Genomic DNA, 16,254 nt, shown 5'->3' with positions numbered 1-16,254 from the left:
GTGAGAGACAGTCACACTCTTTGTTCACAGCTATGCTGTGCTAAAGTATTTTTTCTCTGCTTCGTTAGAGAAGAAAATACCCAGTTTGCATTGTTTACCAAAACAACAAAGACTGACTCTTTTTTGGATCCATACTAGTAAGAGCACATCAGAAAATAAACAATTACCCAAGTGATATCAGTGCTTATAGTTCAACATAGATGCTTTTAGAACAGGCTAAAACAAAGTCATCCGCATCCAATCATTACTATAATTGCAGTCCTCAACACTCCAGATGGCCAAGGAGCATCTATAGCATGAGTTTCAGCTGCCTCTCTAACAATAGCAGCTACGATCCTAAGCTCTCTCATTCCAGTCAACCTCTCAACCACCTGACTGGATTTTACTCTTGTGCTGGACGTGAACCCCCAAATGCAGCTGACCAACTTCTATTTGGCCAAAGTCACACTGAAGCGGCCAAGATCCCGAGTGTTTATTCCTGATAGACAAGTATGGTGTTTTTACATATATTGTCTCTTAGTCAGTAAATCTTGCGAAAAGACTGACACTAAAAATAAATTGATCCAACTAGTGTTTCCCGTGCATCTAAAGCCTGATATAGCTTAACCCTCTGTGCTATGAACCACTATTGTTCAAACACTCTTAATTTCATCTTAACATGAGCCATTTGTCACTGCAATTTAATCCACTAACTATATAGGAACTATGATTTCTGTTGTTAAGGTTCCAGTTCTAATAAATGGTGTAATTTTGCAGATTAAAAAATAATATTTATTATTATTATTATTATTATTATTATTATTATTATTATTATTATTATTATTATTATTATTATTATTATTATTATTAATAATAATAATAATAATAATAATAATAATTAACAGCCTTTCAAACCTGCTGTCCGATTTTGGAATTCAGTGAGTTAAATGATCTCTTTAAAAATATCGGCAAGTATAGAAGCACATTTGAGCAACACTGGGTGACAAGCTTCTTCATTACGAACGGCACAATGGTTGATTCATGTATTTTAAATTACAGAACTATTGATGATCTGTTTTTTAAGATGTACATTGTCCAAAAGAACAAACTGACTTGTGAGAAGAGCCACAGACAAGCAAATTCCACTGCAAGACTATAACAGTGTCAACATTTTTTGACATGTACAAAACAAAAAACAGTGTCAACCTTAATGTCTTTTTAGGACAGAGGTCAAAAGCTGTCGGCAGTAGGTAAATCTAAGTCATCATGTCATGGGAAAGATATCTAAAAGTGGTAGTATATATTAAAAAAAAACTCAAAAGAATTAGTTTTTTTTTTTTAAATGACAGTTTTACATTTTTATAAATTAACAAAAGTCCATAAGGAGCAACAGATAAACAGCTCAGAAGACTGTCTCTCTGGGCTTCCAATGCATAAATTCATTTTTTGATTTTTATGCAAACAAGTGTGTCTTACCTGGCTGTTCATTTGGGTCTAACTGACTCAATGGTTGGCCAGGAATGGTAGGTTCCTAGACAAAAACATTCAACATTAAGTATAATCAGCATAGAAACTATTTTGCAGTGTCTGTATGAGTCACAGTGATCTACTGTCATCAAATTAGTGAGCATGACATGCGTCACAGATCTCACCGGGATCATAGGTCTGCCACATTCCACCGTCACCAGTTTATGGCACTTCTTGTGCACCAGCAGTTTGCAGTTGATGCATTTGTAGCCTTGTCTTCCCAGACCCCAGATTCGGTCTGTACAGATGGCACAGTGGGCTCTCTGCTCGGGAGGGCAGACAGAGCAAAATCTTTATCATAAACAAGCACAAACTGTATTCTAGAAGAAGCTAAAGAGGAAACAAATGGCTTCTGCAACATGAACAAATGCTGGTCAAGAATCAAATTGCACAGGAGATACTGTTCTGTATAAACACCATCACTTCTGCTCCATCAACCAATACAGACACAAATTACTTAAGGGTAGCAGATGTCTTAAGCTCCTTTCATTGCAAGTAAAATGTCCATTCTGCTTGAATTGACAACACACCAGTGATGTGAAATATAAGAAATACAGAATATCAAACACATAGCTAGTTCTTACAGTGAAAAATATTGTTTAATAAAATTCAGTACCATGCCTCACCCTGTTAAATCGTTTTGCCTGAAAGGCATGACCGCTGGCATAGTAAAGCTTCCTCCAGCGCCGGGCTCCACGCCGATATATTGACTCTGTGAAGGGAGGAAAGGGAAGCAACCCTTACTTGTACTGGCATGCATTGGCATGTTTTTGTATACTAACAATCAAATTGGAAACAGCAGTATCCTACTGGAATATTTTCAAAACTGACAGTATCTGAATTGTCACCCTCAACATCCCTTTCACAGTTTTTACAATACAGGTATGTGACATTATATAAGTTGTACCACATTTATAGTAAATGCTTAAGAATTTACCTAGAAGTATTTCTTCCAATAAGTATATGAATTCAGTAAGTGTAATAGGCAAGGTAACAGTTCAGTTTCTGCAGTCAAAGTGGTAAAGTGGTATCCAAAAATAAAAATTTAAGAAATGCATTTTTTGTGACCAAGTATTTGATAAGAAAACGCTTTCTATAGGATTACTTTTGTACTATTGTGAAATGCAACTACATATAGTTCAGAAAAGATCACTAGTTGACTTCTGCATCTCCTGTTTGTCAATGTGTGCTCAGTGATGGGACTTTTCATAATGGTTGCACTTCTTTTTCCATATTTCAGTTCAAAAATAATCAAAGATTTTCACTGTACAAAAAACATGCAGAAAGTAGGTTGACTGGCAGTTTGTTAAAAACAATTACGTCGAATAGTATTTGATATATCAAGCTAAAATTTCACATATATCATTTTAAATATCTATAGCTTTCGATAAAAAAAAAAATCAGGCAAATGGGAGGTGGTTGAGCAGAAACCATTCCAAATATTTCAGTGATTTCAGATGGAATGACCCATATATTGATCAGCGCCTCATGTGCAGCCAGCCAACATTCCTCATGAGCAGGATGGACATATTTCCTTATGATGTTTTGATAACATCCGTTGAGCTGTTGGAAATGCTCAACAGTCAAGTACCTTTCAGAGAAAGTCAGAATCTGAAGTATAAAGGTAAGAGGTATTGTGGCACAATTATACCTGGGAGTCTTCACATCTCAAGCGTAAGTGTACTGGTAAATAACTTCCATTTAAATAACTACTGTGCTGTCTGTGTATAATTTCCACGCTGACAAACCTACTGCTGATTCTTTGTACATTGCATTGATGTTACTCATATTTTTTTAAACCAGCATTTTTTGTGCAAATACAAATCTTTTCTATGCTTTCTTTGAGTTTTTTTTTCATAAGTTTAAAAAAAAAACTGATACAGAACCACAGAAAGTGAAGGTATTTCTGGACATCATTTTAACAAATTCAATTATCAAACTGTCCATATCTGAAAAAAAATGCTATTTTGAAATTCTCGAGGATAAAAGCATTTATCTCTAAGTATCTCAAATTTAAAATCTAAATTAAATACAGGTTTCTTTGTAAACCTGGCTGTCAGAATGAAGTAAAACTAAAGTTGGAAAATATTTAACTTACTGTCTTCACCTGGACAGGGCATGCCTGGTTTCTCTGGCACACATGGAAACACTGGAAAGAAAAACAAAGACATCATTACCTTTAGAAAGCCTTCAGTTCATTTTTAAGGATGGCAAGTCTGACAGCATTCAAGTGAGGATTTTTGTGTGCGGCTCAATACATTTCCCTTTTTCCCTCATCACAACAGCAGGCCTCCTGCAGCAAAACCTCCCCCTCAAGCAATTCATCAAATAAAAAATGCTCATGTTGTTTTCATGACGGTGCAAGCCTATATGTGCGTGCGAGTTTCAGAAAGTGGAAAAAGACACAATCTTACAGAAGTCAACGAGAGAGACACAGAGACAGACTGGGCTCAGCGTGAGTCAGAGGCGAGGCGTGGGCTATAGCCAGCGAGCTTGTTAACGAGCAGACCTGGCGACCCCCTGCAGCATCGTCACATCCTCTCCTCAACACCCTCTTCCATTCATCCTCTGCAGTCACGCTGGCATCCACTGCACTCTTGACCCGTCACCTCTGATTTGATTAAAACTTTACATTAACCACATCCCTCATCCCTGCTACCCCCAGGTTACATGCTTATGCACACACAGCTTGTCAATCAAATGTTCCATATAACTACATCTATATAACCTTCACCCCAAGCCAAGCCTGTGTCGGCCCTGACCTCTGGATTCACAGAGATGCACAGCTATTTGTCAAGTACGCTAAGCTTAGACAGGAGAGTGAACTAGCTTAAGGGCCCATAGACAGACATCAACAGCGAGAGTAATATTGTTTTTACAGCCCACTGGAGTATTATCCATATGTTTTTATGCTTTTTGTAGTGTGCAGTATCTAGCTGACTGTGTTCAGAAACAAACAGAAATGTAAATGCACATAGAAACATGCAAAAGGAAAGGCAAAGGAAAGTAAAAGCAACCACATTGATTTTTAAATAGATGGCGAACCACATCCAAATATGTCATTTGCATCTTTGTGGCCTGACAAAATGAAATGCCAGAAAAAAGATGAAACATCTTATTCAATATATGTTCAGACCAACAGCTCCAGACTCAAGTAAATTCTGTTAAACTATCTTGATTATGCGTACTATAGTTAAAATACAATAATTAAAACATGTATTTACAGAATGAATAGGTAACATTGTTGTGAATATATGCTCATAGTCCAAATAAAAAGTTCTGTTGATTCCACCATGCCTAAAGAATATATATAATAGTCTTCAAAGCAGCATTAAAGGAGAGACTAATTACTAGTACTGGCAGGTGGTTAACTAAAAATGGCAAGCTTTGTGCCCACCAACACTGATGATCTGTGTTGGCACATCTCATCAGTTATGATCCTGGGCCTGAAGTCTTGTATAAGGTGGTTCACTGACCAGAAATGAAACATTTAGTAATGCTGCCAACTTGGCGTACCATCAGATTCCCAACAGACAGGTGAGTGGACCAGGAGAGCAAAGAGTAGAAAATAACCGGTTTCTCAAAGGCTTCATTTATTACTGACCATGGAACTGGTCAGAATCAACATCTTACTGGCTGCACTACACAAGAACATTATTTGAGTCAAATTCTGAAAGTGTATAGAGAATGTTATAAATAGGGTCTGTGTGAAAAGCAGTAAGGCTCACCATGGATAATGAGCTCTGAGTCTTTGTTTAGATCATAGAGTCGCAGTGCTTCCTCCAATTCCAGCTGAGATGACACGGTGCAGGGGTCACCTAGCAGCAGAAGAGAGGCCAAATGTCATTCACAACACTCACGTGTACACAAGAAATCAAGCTGTAGAGAAATCCGGTGAAGGTGGAAACCACAAAGTTGTGTCCTCTGCAATGCAGTCCTCTGAAAAAAAAAATTCGTGTCAAATAATTTCCTCCTCAATAGCATACACTATTGTCAAGTCAAACTTATCATCATTTAGGCACATCGCATGGATATGACACTGCAGTTAAAGTACAATATTTTCTTTTGCATGATAGAACATCTGAATAACATTTTTAGAGGAATGGCTCCATAATGCAAGCCAAGTTATTTACTTATTCAAGTAAAAATATATCTGTTGTAGAAGTAAATCAGTGATTTTTTTAGCTGCAGAAAAAAACAATCAATTAATTTTCAGTTATGGTCAGTTTTGTTTTTAAAAAATTGTCAGCAGTATTATTGATAATCATATGATGCTTTTTTTTGTTAACTGTATGAACAAAACAACATTTTCTAGTTCAAAGAACTCAAAAGTAAGGATTTTGTGCTTTTTTATGCTATACATGAAAATGAACTAAATATTTTAGGGTTTCTAATTGTCACCTGAGGATGCCATTCTGGAAGATTGTAATTTTTCAAAGCATGACAAAATGATTACTTAATTCTTCTAATGTTTCTGATCAGCAGATTAATTGATTGTAAATAATTCAGTTCAATTTTATTTATATAGCGCCAATTACAATTCAAATTGTCTTAAGACGCTTTACAGAACCTATATGCCTGAACAATGAAATAATCAATAGTTGTTTTTAAAATAAATCTTGCTCTAATCACATTCTTTCACAATATAAAAAAATAAATATTTTTTTTCTGCTCCTCATATCATCAGATGTTTGTATTTGTTCCCATATTAAGAACATAATTATACACCTTTCTGCATTTGACAGCTTCACTCCTTTCTTCTTTCAATACTCAAGTGTGTATCTTCCACATGTGAACATATTACAACTCTGCTGGTAATCCAGAACAGGTGACCAGGTTTCACATTGACATGGCATTTAGGAGGTTAGTATGGAAGGCTGACAGTAAGCAGGTTACTTAAAAATGCACAAACTAACAGGACAAGCAGTGACAAAGTAGACAATTACGTGGTATATGCACTGGATTTGCAGTTCCCAGAGAAAAGGTTGAGAGGGTAAAAGGTGAGTGGAGCACAGTGATATTTAAAATTTAAAAAAATAAAAAATATGTTTGATTATTGTAGGTGCGATGGGAAATACACAAACTTTTAAGTAACCACTGAATTAAGTGTGTGGGTGTAAGCACTAGCGTGGAAGTCAATGTTGCCATTTCAATCTGTTTCCATTTAATTCTGCACGGCTATTTGTACCATGATTGATAATTGAAATGCTACTTAGACACAGATGTAATTATTTCCTTATCATTAACAGGAAAAGCTAGGTGTTGCACGACAATCAAGGAGAGGCTGTGAGAGCCAACATTCAGGACATCGATTCTATTCTTAGTGCTCTACCTAACTAAGCACATTAACAAGCTGCTGATACCATACACAGCACAAGAACAGAAACTATGACACACAGTGTAATTAAAATAATAAAAACTACTGAAGACTGACGTTGAACTTCTAAGTGGACTGCGACAACCATCATGTCAGAGGTGACGTGACTGTCTGGTTTTCTGGTGACGTGAGACACTCAAACCATTTATAGCAAGGCCTGCAACTGATTACTGTTTTTTACTTTAAATTCATTCCTGAAATATGTTGTCACTTAAATAAATAAATGTGGGAGCTATCCAAAAACAATTAAAAATTCCGGTCAACTTCTTGGTACCAAAAGTGATATTTGAAACCGTGTGGTTAAACAACAGATCCAAGGAGATTCACTTTGTTATCACAGAAGACAAAACAAGCATGAAATCTTTATATTTGAGAGACTCAGACAAGTATTTTTGTGTTAAATTGATGATCAAAATTCCTGCTTGTGGATTTTATGTTAATCAGCCATCAAGATCTATATATAAACTGATATTTTTAGCCACAAAAAAAATGGTTTGACTTTAGTAATCAGTTAATAAACACATTTTCCAAAGCGAAGTGAAATTAGTTAAGATTGCTTTTTAAAATCAAACAGTCTGATGTCATGAATTTTGCACCAACTTAATTTTCCTCATGTCAGTATTTTCAGTAACTTGGTTTAGCTACAAGGCTCTGTGCACCATTTTTCTCCCAAGATGGTTTGTAATAAGCAAGTCTGCTCATTTGTTCTTCAGGTTCACACCATACAGGTGATGTCCTGTACCCACAACAATGATTAAAAGAAAACTCACATCTGATTGAGGAACACGTTATGGTTAAAAAAAAAAAAAAAGAAAGGGCTTTGAACAACAGATTATTCAGTTTACCTGTGCAACAACATTTCACAGAGTAAATCTTAAAAGCTGTGCGTTCATGTGAATATTGCCTTCAAGCCTTCAAATGTTTCTCTGGAGGTGAAATCAAATGACCATGGTATTTTAGTAGGAAAATTCAGTTTGATAAATTGAGCATTTTTGAAAAACACATTGATCAATCACAACATTAAAATCACTTGTCTAATGTTGTGGAAGTCTCCCTTGTGCTGACAAAACAGCTCCGACCTATCAGGAAATGGACATGGGTTATCTAATGGTGTCCAGAATAATGTTTAGCTAGGTGGTATGTGTCAAAGCAACATCCACATGAATGCCAGGACCCAATTCTTCCCAGCAGATTACTGCATTATAATTAGATGATCAATATTTTTCACTTCACCTGACGTGGTTTTATGTTATAGCTGATTGGTATATGTCCAAAGCAGTAACACATGATTGGCATGAAACAATTGCATCTAATTTTTTAAATTAATGTGACCATGACTTAAGTTCACATCGCACAGGTGTACGTGTGTGTTTCCCATGAATTGGACAGCAGGAGAGACAACTAGCACTGAAGAAAGTACTTAATAACAACCATCAAGCAGCTTGTCTTTCTCACACAGGCTAATGACTCTAGTGATTGCATGTGGGTGGCTACCAGCAGGAGTCGATCAGAGTCTAATGAGTTTGGGCAGGCTGACCTTATCCTGGGCAGGACGATCTGATGGCTCCATCTTTCTATGTCAGTATTACTGCTGCCTGACTCTGACAAGGAATTGCAAAGGGGTGCTCTACACTTTCTGGACTGACAAGACAACACGTAGCATTACAGTCAACAAAGAAGGACATGTGTGCTTATATGAGCATGTGTACATATTAACATATGGCCTTGCAAATTCAATCTATTCTTGCAAATTCAATCAGTAGCTTCTAAAATTATAGTCATGTAATCATCAACTTGATTTTTGTTTAGTATGATTCCTGTAACGTAAACTGTGGAAAAAACAAAAAAAGCACTAGCTACTGTGGCTGATTTGTTAGACATTTACAGAGCATAGATTTTTAAACAAAAGTGCAGGTGCAGTGTAAGGAAAACATACCTTCTTCATCAATCCACTTCATGGTGAAGAGCTGGTCATTGTCCATGGAGCACATGTCCCTCACCTCCCCGTATAGGCCCTCATACGAGATAGATGGCTCAAAATGTGTGATCATGATGTCCCTGCAGATATAGAAGAATCAATGAAATATTTTATTTGACCTGTGTGATTACTTTAGATCACTGGGGCGCGATAGTGTGGGGGGCGCAGGCGACTGGGAGGAAAAGGTCCGTCTATGCGGAACTAACTAGATGAACTATTGTTTTAACATCGGCCTGTTTTTCGCAGCGCACAAACTCAGCTGACCGTTGTGCAAGTCCGTACTTGCTTACTTGGCAAATACGGACTCCCGAGAACGGGAAAACGCATCGTTAATATGCAATTAGAACACCGGCGTACTTAGTTACATCACCACCTCGGCTCATCTGCTCCGATTATTTCTACCAGGGGTGTCAAACATGCAGCCAAAACCGGCCAGCCAGATGGTCCATTTCGGCCCGCGGAACGACTTTACAAAGGGTAAAAATGAAAGAGAAGACATTAACTGTAAATCGTAAAACTGTAAATTTGAAATAATTTCTATACCTTGACAAGTTGTTTTGATCATAAAGTAAAATACTACATTGTTCAGTTCCAGATACCTGTGACTAAATGTTGTGTTCCTTTGTAGATAAACTGTGATCTGTAAGTTGTAATGCACGTGTAAATGATCAACTGAGGCATAATATTGTTGAAACTGAACTTGCTTTTCTAAAGAAATTTCAGGGTGTTCATAATGTTTTGTAAAAAGATAGTTCATTAAATGTGAACATTTTCAGAATGTAGTTTTTTGAACTAAAACAAAGGGAAAAAAGTAAGAGTTGTGGTTATTTATAGGTTGTTATTGCTCTGATTTTACTGGTCCGGTCTACTGGAGATCAAACTGGGCTGAATGTGGTCCCTGGACTGAAATGAGTTTGACACCCCTGATCTTTGCTGTGAAAAAAAAAAAAAATGGAATCAGATAAAATAACACAGTCCTGCATATTCACGTTTTAATGTAAAAAGAAATTATTTTTTTATTTTTTATATATATATATATATATATATATATATATATATATATATATATATATATATATATATATATATATATATATATATATATATATATATAAATAAAGGTTATTGGGGGAGGAGGGGGGGCGGAAGCTTTTTGTCCTCCAAAGGACAAAAAATTGAGAACCACTGCTTTACATGCAACAAACACATGCTGGATATGTGGTAGTACAGATATAACATTTGACAGCGCTGCCATTCTAAAAATTGTTGTATACGTGTTCGTTCAGATAAGTCAAAATTGCCTGCCAGCACAGTGTTCAAACTGACAGTGCACCGCATTATGTTACGATGTGGTGAAGTACAAATATTGTTAATGTGGAAAATGGCTGCACTAGTACCAATGTAAACATAGTAATATCAATTATGCTTTGTGGAAGATATGGTCGGCACTGAAAAAGTCAAACTGGTGCATTAATAGGGATAAAATAGACCATGGCCAAATTAATGAATAACAATATAGCTACCACCTATGAGCACAGTATACTATTTATGTATTCATTTTAAAGGAGCAAATGCCATTAATGCTGCTATTATTACAGTTTATGACATTGTCTACAAAACAGTGAATACAGATTTAGCCCAATGTCGTGTATTTTTTTTATTCACAAAAAAGAATTGTTCAATTGATAATATATCACAGCTGAGTGGAATATATCTCAAGTCTGAGGTGATGCCTTCAACACAATCCATTTTAAAGACATCACCCTAACAAACAGTCCAAAACCCAATAATGTTTGATTTTCAACTATATTAAACTGAGAAAAGCAGCAGCATTCGCAAGGTTGGAATGAAAAAGATTATGTTCATTAGATAAGTGGCTAATCAGATGATCAACTGATTGTGTCAGCAGCACTAGTTATCACTCATGAATATTTAATTAAAACACTCAGCTCCTCCAGTCTCCCCATCGCTCTCTCTGATGCACTCAAAGAATGCCAGACTTTTGATAGAGAGAAGAGGTGAGAGAGTGCTCTTTTTTCCCCCAACACTGCTGTATGTGAGTCACAGTCTCGCAGTCTGTCACATTTGTGTGTGCATTCATGCGTACAGCATGATTGTGGGTGTGAGAAAGAGAGCAAAACCAAGAGCTAGAAAGACTGCAAAAGAAAGAGAGCGAGAACAGCAGACTACAACAGAATGAGTCACAGATGATACTGGTGGCCGCTGTGGTTAAAGCTCACTGTCCACCCCTTTGTCCTATCAAGCAGAAAAAAAAATTCCAAACACATTGCACTTTATCAACAAGCACATCACTCTTGGTCTCTTCAAGCCACACACACACACACACACACACACACAAACATTTGAGATGTGGGATAAGGACTATAGAGCAACCATCCCTGTGGAAGGGATCATCTGTCCCTCATAATTTCATGACAGCATTAGGATTGATGTTGCCTTCTCCAGCACTCTGGCCTGCCTCTGCGATGTTTACGACCCAGCGGTGGAAGATGGAGATGGTACACACAAGCTTTTACAGGCTTGCAGGCGACAGGTTTCTGCGCTCAGGATTCTATGTGTTTGGTGTCAGGAATAAGGGGAGCTGGGCAAAAACAAGGGATGTAGAGCAAATACATGGGAGCAAAAAGGGGATAATGTGTAAATGCTATCCCACTGGTCAGGGAGTGACCCACAGGGACAAAGACCTCTTACTCCTTTTACTGCCATCGTCAAAGATAGGTCTAGTTTTTCATCAACTTGAGAGCTTTATAGCAAGATGATAAAATCCCAATACTTGAAGTAAACAACACACACTTTCAAGGACACATACTGCACAGGTCTAAGGACAGCTTGAAGTGCATAAGGTCAATGTAGGGTCAATACTCACCAGAAGCAAACACATACAAATACACAATAGACTGTGATTTATTAGCTGATAATCTAGTTTCACATTAATGTTGAGCATCTGCAGGACTCGTCATAGTGCGGCTTTTGCACAGCAGGTACTAAGCTGTCTGAACTGAAAGATCGCATATCAAGAATGAATAAAGCACTCTGATCAAGAATACACTGGCGTTAAGAGTCAGTCTGATGCCTACTCTTCCTTCCCATCCTCCCTCAGTTTTCTCACCATCTTCCTCCATCCTGCTGGTGTTAATCATTGCTCTTGAGAGGGGGAGGAAAAGATTGGCAACTACACTCGTACAGTCTGATCTCTCCTCCAGGACCAGCATGGGAGCTCTACTTCCTCCAAAAGCCCTGATAACATCAGAAGATAGGGAACACTTTAGCACACATACTACACTACACTACAGTTCCCACACTGTGACTGTAGATGATCCAGGCAGCGTTTTGAAGCCAATAAGTGATTCTAACTGTGTCACATGTAACTGGACCCGAGCTGTGGGTGTTCATTAAACACTGTGTCTACACTGTAGTTAAAGTTTGCCATGTCTCAGGTGCCTCAAGCAACATCCTCCGTTAAAACAGATACAAGCCCAGTTAATGACTATAGCTGACACTGGAAACTGGCAAACTACAAAGTTCTAAAAATATAATAAAAGCAAACTACTGTACAATAGAGCTGAAATACCAGATTTTTTGAATGAGTCAATCTATAACAATTTATTTGAAAATTATTTTGATAATTTGCTTAATCAAGCAAAAGTGCCAGCTTCTCTATATGATGATTTTTCATAGAGCTGAAATAATAAATCAACGAATTGATTAACTAGTCGATTTTCACATAAAACTCACAGCTATTTGTGGTTTAAAATAAAAATTGCAATTTGAAACAATATAAAATATACATTATGCAGTGTGTCTGACCCAATTTTAAAACTGCTGTGTAAACAGCTATACAAGTTCATGCTGTCCTCCATGTGTGACAGCCGCACTTTAGACGGTATCTTGTGACGTAAAATTCTATTACATCTATTTTATCATTCATATGGTCAATTTTGTGCTAAACTGCGATGCATGTCAGAAAAAGTGGAATAAGGTATTTTGCACTCAGCCATATATTACAGCTAATTGAATGTCTTGGGGATTGGGAAATAAGACATGCATTATAAATAAGCAATTTTGGGCACTGGAAAGTTGTGACAGGTATATCAAACTATTTTGGGACATGTTATAGATAAAGTATATAATGAATTAATGGAGAAAATATACCTGGCAGATTTATAATAAACGCCATCACAATTGTTAACTTCAGGCCCAATCTGCTGCATTACTGTGTTTTATAATTGTTTTAAATCAAATACCTCTGGATTTTTGACTGTTTTTCAGACCAAACACGAGTTTAGACGTCATCTTGGATTTTCAGAACTTCGGTAATTACATTTACATTCATTTTTGGCATTTCAGCTGTGCTGTACCATTCCTCTTCTGTCATCTTAGTGCACTAAATTTGAGACTGCACCTGCCTAATAATAACTAGAGCTTAAACAATTAGTAAATTAACCAGAGGTCGACCGATATATCGGCCGGCCGATATTTTGGGCCGATATATGGACTTTTTTCAACATTGGCCATCGGCCGATATTTACAAATAAAAAGCCAATTTGTGATCAGGCACCCGTACAGATTATTGTTGATGCATATTTTGTTTTTAACTTGTGTTTATTTTGTGGTTTATTTAAAGATTTGTAATGTTTAACTGCACAAAGTTTTTTACAAATGTTTACATATATATAATATTTATATACTTTTTGAGTTAAATTTATTGAAAAAAAGTTTTATTTAGTCACAGAAGACACTTGAGAAATTACCGTTGATGCCAATTTCATATTAAACTTTTGTGTTTTATTTTGTGGTTTATCTAAAGATTTGTAATGTTTAACTGCACTACGTTATTTAATTTAATTAGCATTTGTTACAGTTTTTATTTTGTGATCATGTTTATCTTTTATACTTGAACAAGCAATTGCACTTTCAGGTTACTTTTTAATTGTATTTTTTGTAAACTTTAAGTATTTTTTTTTATGTTATTGTACTTTTTCACTTTTTGTGTTCATTAAAGGTTAGAGTTCTACTAGTGTATTTAATTTGTAATATATACATGTATATACTTTTAGTGTTTAAATTGCCTTTTGTAATCGATGTGCTTTAAAAAAAAAAAAAGGATATCGGCCTTAAAAATCGGCTTCTACAATCAGCTTTAGATATTGGCCATCGGCTGAAATTTTTTTTAAAAATCGGTATCGGCATCGGCCTTTGAAAATCCCATATCGGTCGACCTCTAAAATTAACCCACAAGAAAATTTACTGGCAACATTTTAGAGAATCTTTTGAACAAGGTCATGTTTCCAGAAAAATATTTCTCTTTATTTGTGATGGGGTTTTTTTTCCCTTTACTGACATATTAATTTTATGAATAAAAATGGATGATTATTTCACCCTAAAAATGACTAAACTGAACTGAAGTGAAAGAGACTTTATTTCCCCAGTTGAATTGGCAGGCAGCTGTTTGATAAATAAAGTGCACCTTCTTCTGTTGCACTATATGAATTGCATTAGTGTTTGTTTCTACCTTTTCATGCAGACACAAATGATAGAAATTAACTAATCAACAAATCTCAAAAAATACATCTACTCCCTTGACATGAAGGAATTTATATGGTCAGTGACAAATAAATCTACTGCTAAACTAACCTGGTGACCAGTGTTAGACAAAGGCAACAGTACTGGGTGAGGCAGAAGAACTGTGCAGTAAGCAACTGGGAGCACATCATGGTGAGAAACAGATGGGAAGTGCCATTCCACTCAGATTTGGCATTCCTTTGCTCTTCCCTGTCCTACAGTACGGCTAAATTAAAGGAGAAGGAGGAGGAGGAGGTGGTGGTGGGGGGAGGGGAATGGGAGGAGTAGTGCCCTATGCTTCTGGTGTCTTAACTGTCGTGAGTAGGACTCTGTAGCCCCATCTGCCCTGTATGAAGCCATTCGTCACTGGTGAGCGCTCAAGCAGGAAGAAGGGTCAAGGTGCCTCTCTGGGCTTCCAAGAGCACCTAGGATCATCCATCTCTCTGTCACTGTTGCCATGCATGTGCCCAGCAATACCTTCACAAGACCCACATGTACACACTCAGAGAGTCAGAATCAACTGCTAACACAGACTTGTGTCCGAAGAAAAACTAACAGACATGGAACAAAATACAGAAATGGACAAGCAGAAGTTGAAAGTGTCACAACAACTACACAGACAATGCCCCAAAAAAACCTACATCCTCCCAGTTTAGTCCCAGTAAGGTCAAGATGAATGAAACACAGCTATGTTGGTCTACAGTGCAGGACGCTGTGGTCTCCAGGCAACATGGCCCGCCTGCAGAGCTACACAGGAGGGAGCCTTGCTCCTCACAGCACAATAACACCAACCAAACGCTCTCCTGCTGAGCCTGGGGACAAGGTCGCTCCTAACAACAGACTGACACGTGCATGCAATCACTTGGGCTATATTACACACAATGTGCAAGATGTGTACATGTTACAGCACAGACAATGCAATAATGCATGTTAGCATCAGCTGAGAATCAGACATATTCAAACTCGTTAGTTAAATCACAAGTGGAGACGTGTACTGGTGGATAAATGGGTGGATGGCTGTATGACTTCGTGGTTCAATGCTTGAGGGGCTTTCAGAACAAAAGTAAACAGCAACACAAATACACTTGCCATATTTTAAACAAAGCTGGGCCTTCAAGCAGTGATGCAGAAGGCAGAGTCTTTGAAAACGAGAAGCAACTCCTTTCAAAAGAGAAAAATAAATGAACTGCTCCATCAAGCCGGAGTAATCCCAGTTTCCTGCCAAACAACATGCCTTACACAGGAATCCTGAAGTTGATCTGGCACATAAGAGGTCTTGTGTTAGTGTTGGCAACTCTGCAAAAGATATTTTTTCTAACTTGACATGGTGGCAGTTAGATATTGAAATGTATTTTTTTTATGTTAGGAATACCAGCTATTATACACAGAAGTTATCCTTTTGATAGCTTATGCAGTTGACACTTATTCAAATACTTGAGCAAAAGCCATAAAAACCTGTGGTAAGAAAACCCTTCATATACATATAAAAAAAAAATCTAAAGGCATACAGACAAGGTTTACTTAGTTGTAGTTACTTATGGAAAAACTGGAGTTTTCTTGGCTCTGAATGGGTCTGTTTCCTGACGTTTCTGATCATTTGACAAACAAATGAAATAGAAAGTAACAGCCTGAAAAATAAAATAATCATTAGTTGCAGCACTACCTACACTCTGTACTTTTATTGGCAGTGACTACTACCACAGTATAGCATCAGCATCACTGTCAATTTCTGGTCATTAGGTCAGTTAATTTGTACCATTCTCTACAGGCCATCAGAATGAATGAGAGCAACATGAAGACGAGCCAGTGA

The 16,254-nt window shown here is 37.1% G+C and overlaps 1 protein-coding gene across 1 annotated transcript in view; it reads right to left on the bottom strand.

Annotated features, from left to right (window-relative positions):
* prkci (protein kinase C, iota) overlaps nucleotides 1–16,254 on the bottom strand; it is a 36,818-nt gene that overhangs the window by 17,867 nt on the left and 2,697 nt on the right. Inside the window, exons 2-7 of the mRNA XM_023265640.3 lie at nucleotides 8,820–8,941; nucleotides 5,235–5,324; nucleotides 3,605–3,655; nucleotides 2,133–2,218; nucleotides 1,632–1,769; nucleotides 1,456–1,510 (exon numbers count right to left, since the gene is read on the bottom strand). Coding sequence (XP_023121408.1) covers nucleotides 1,456–1,510; nucleotides 1,632–1,769; nucleotides 2,133–2,218; nucleotides 3,605–3,655; nucleotides 5,235–5,324; nucleotides 8,820–8,941 — 542 coding nt within the window. The remainder of the gene's footprint in view (nucleotides 1–1,455; nucleotides 1,511–1,631; nucleotides 1,770–2,132; nucleotides 2,219–3,604; nucleotides 3,656–5,234; nucleotides 5,325–8,819; nucleotides 8,942–16,254) is intronic.

This window comes from Amphiprion ocellaris, chromosome 10 (genome assembly GCF_022539595.1).
Source record: "Amphiprion ocellaris isolate individual 3 ecotype Okinawa chromosome 10, ASM2253959v1, whole genome shotgun sequence".
NCBI lineage: Eukaryota > Metazoa > Chordata > Actinopteri > Pomacentridae > Amphiprion > Amphiprion ocellaris.
The sequence above is the reverse complement of the archived record's forward strand: the minus strand, read 5'-3'. Positions and strand labels throughout refer to the sequence as shown.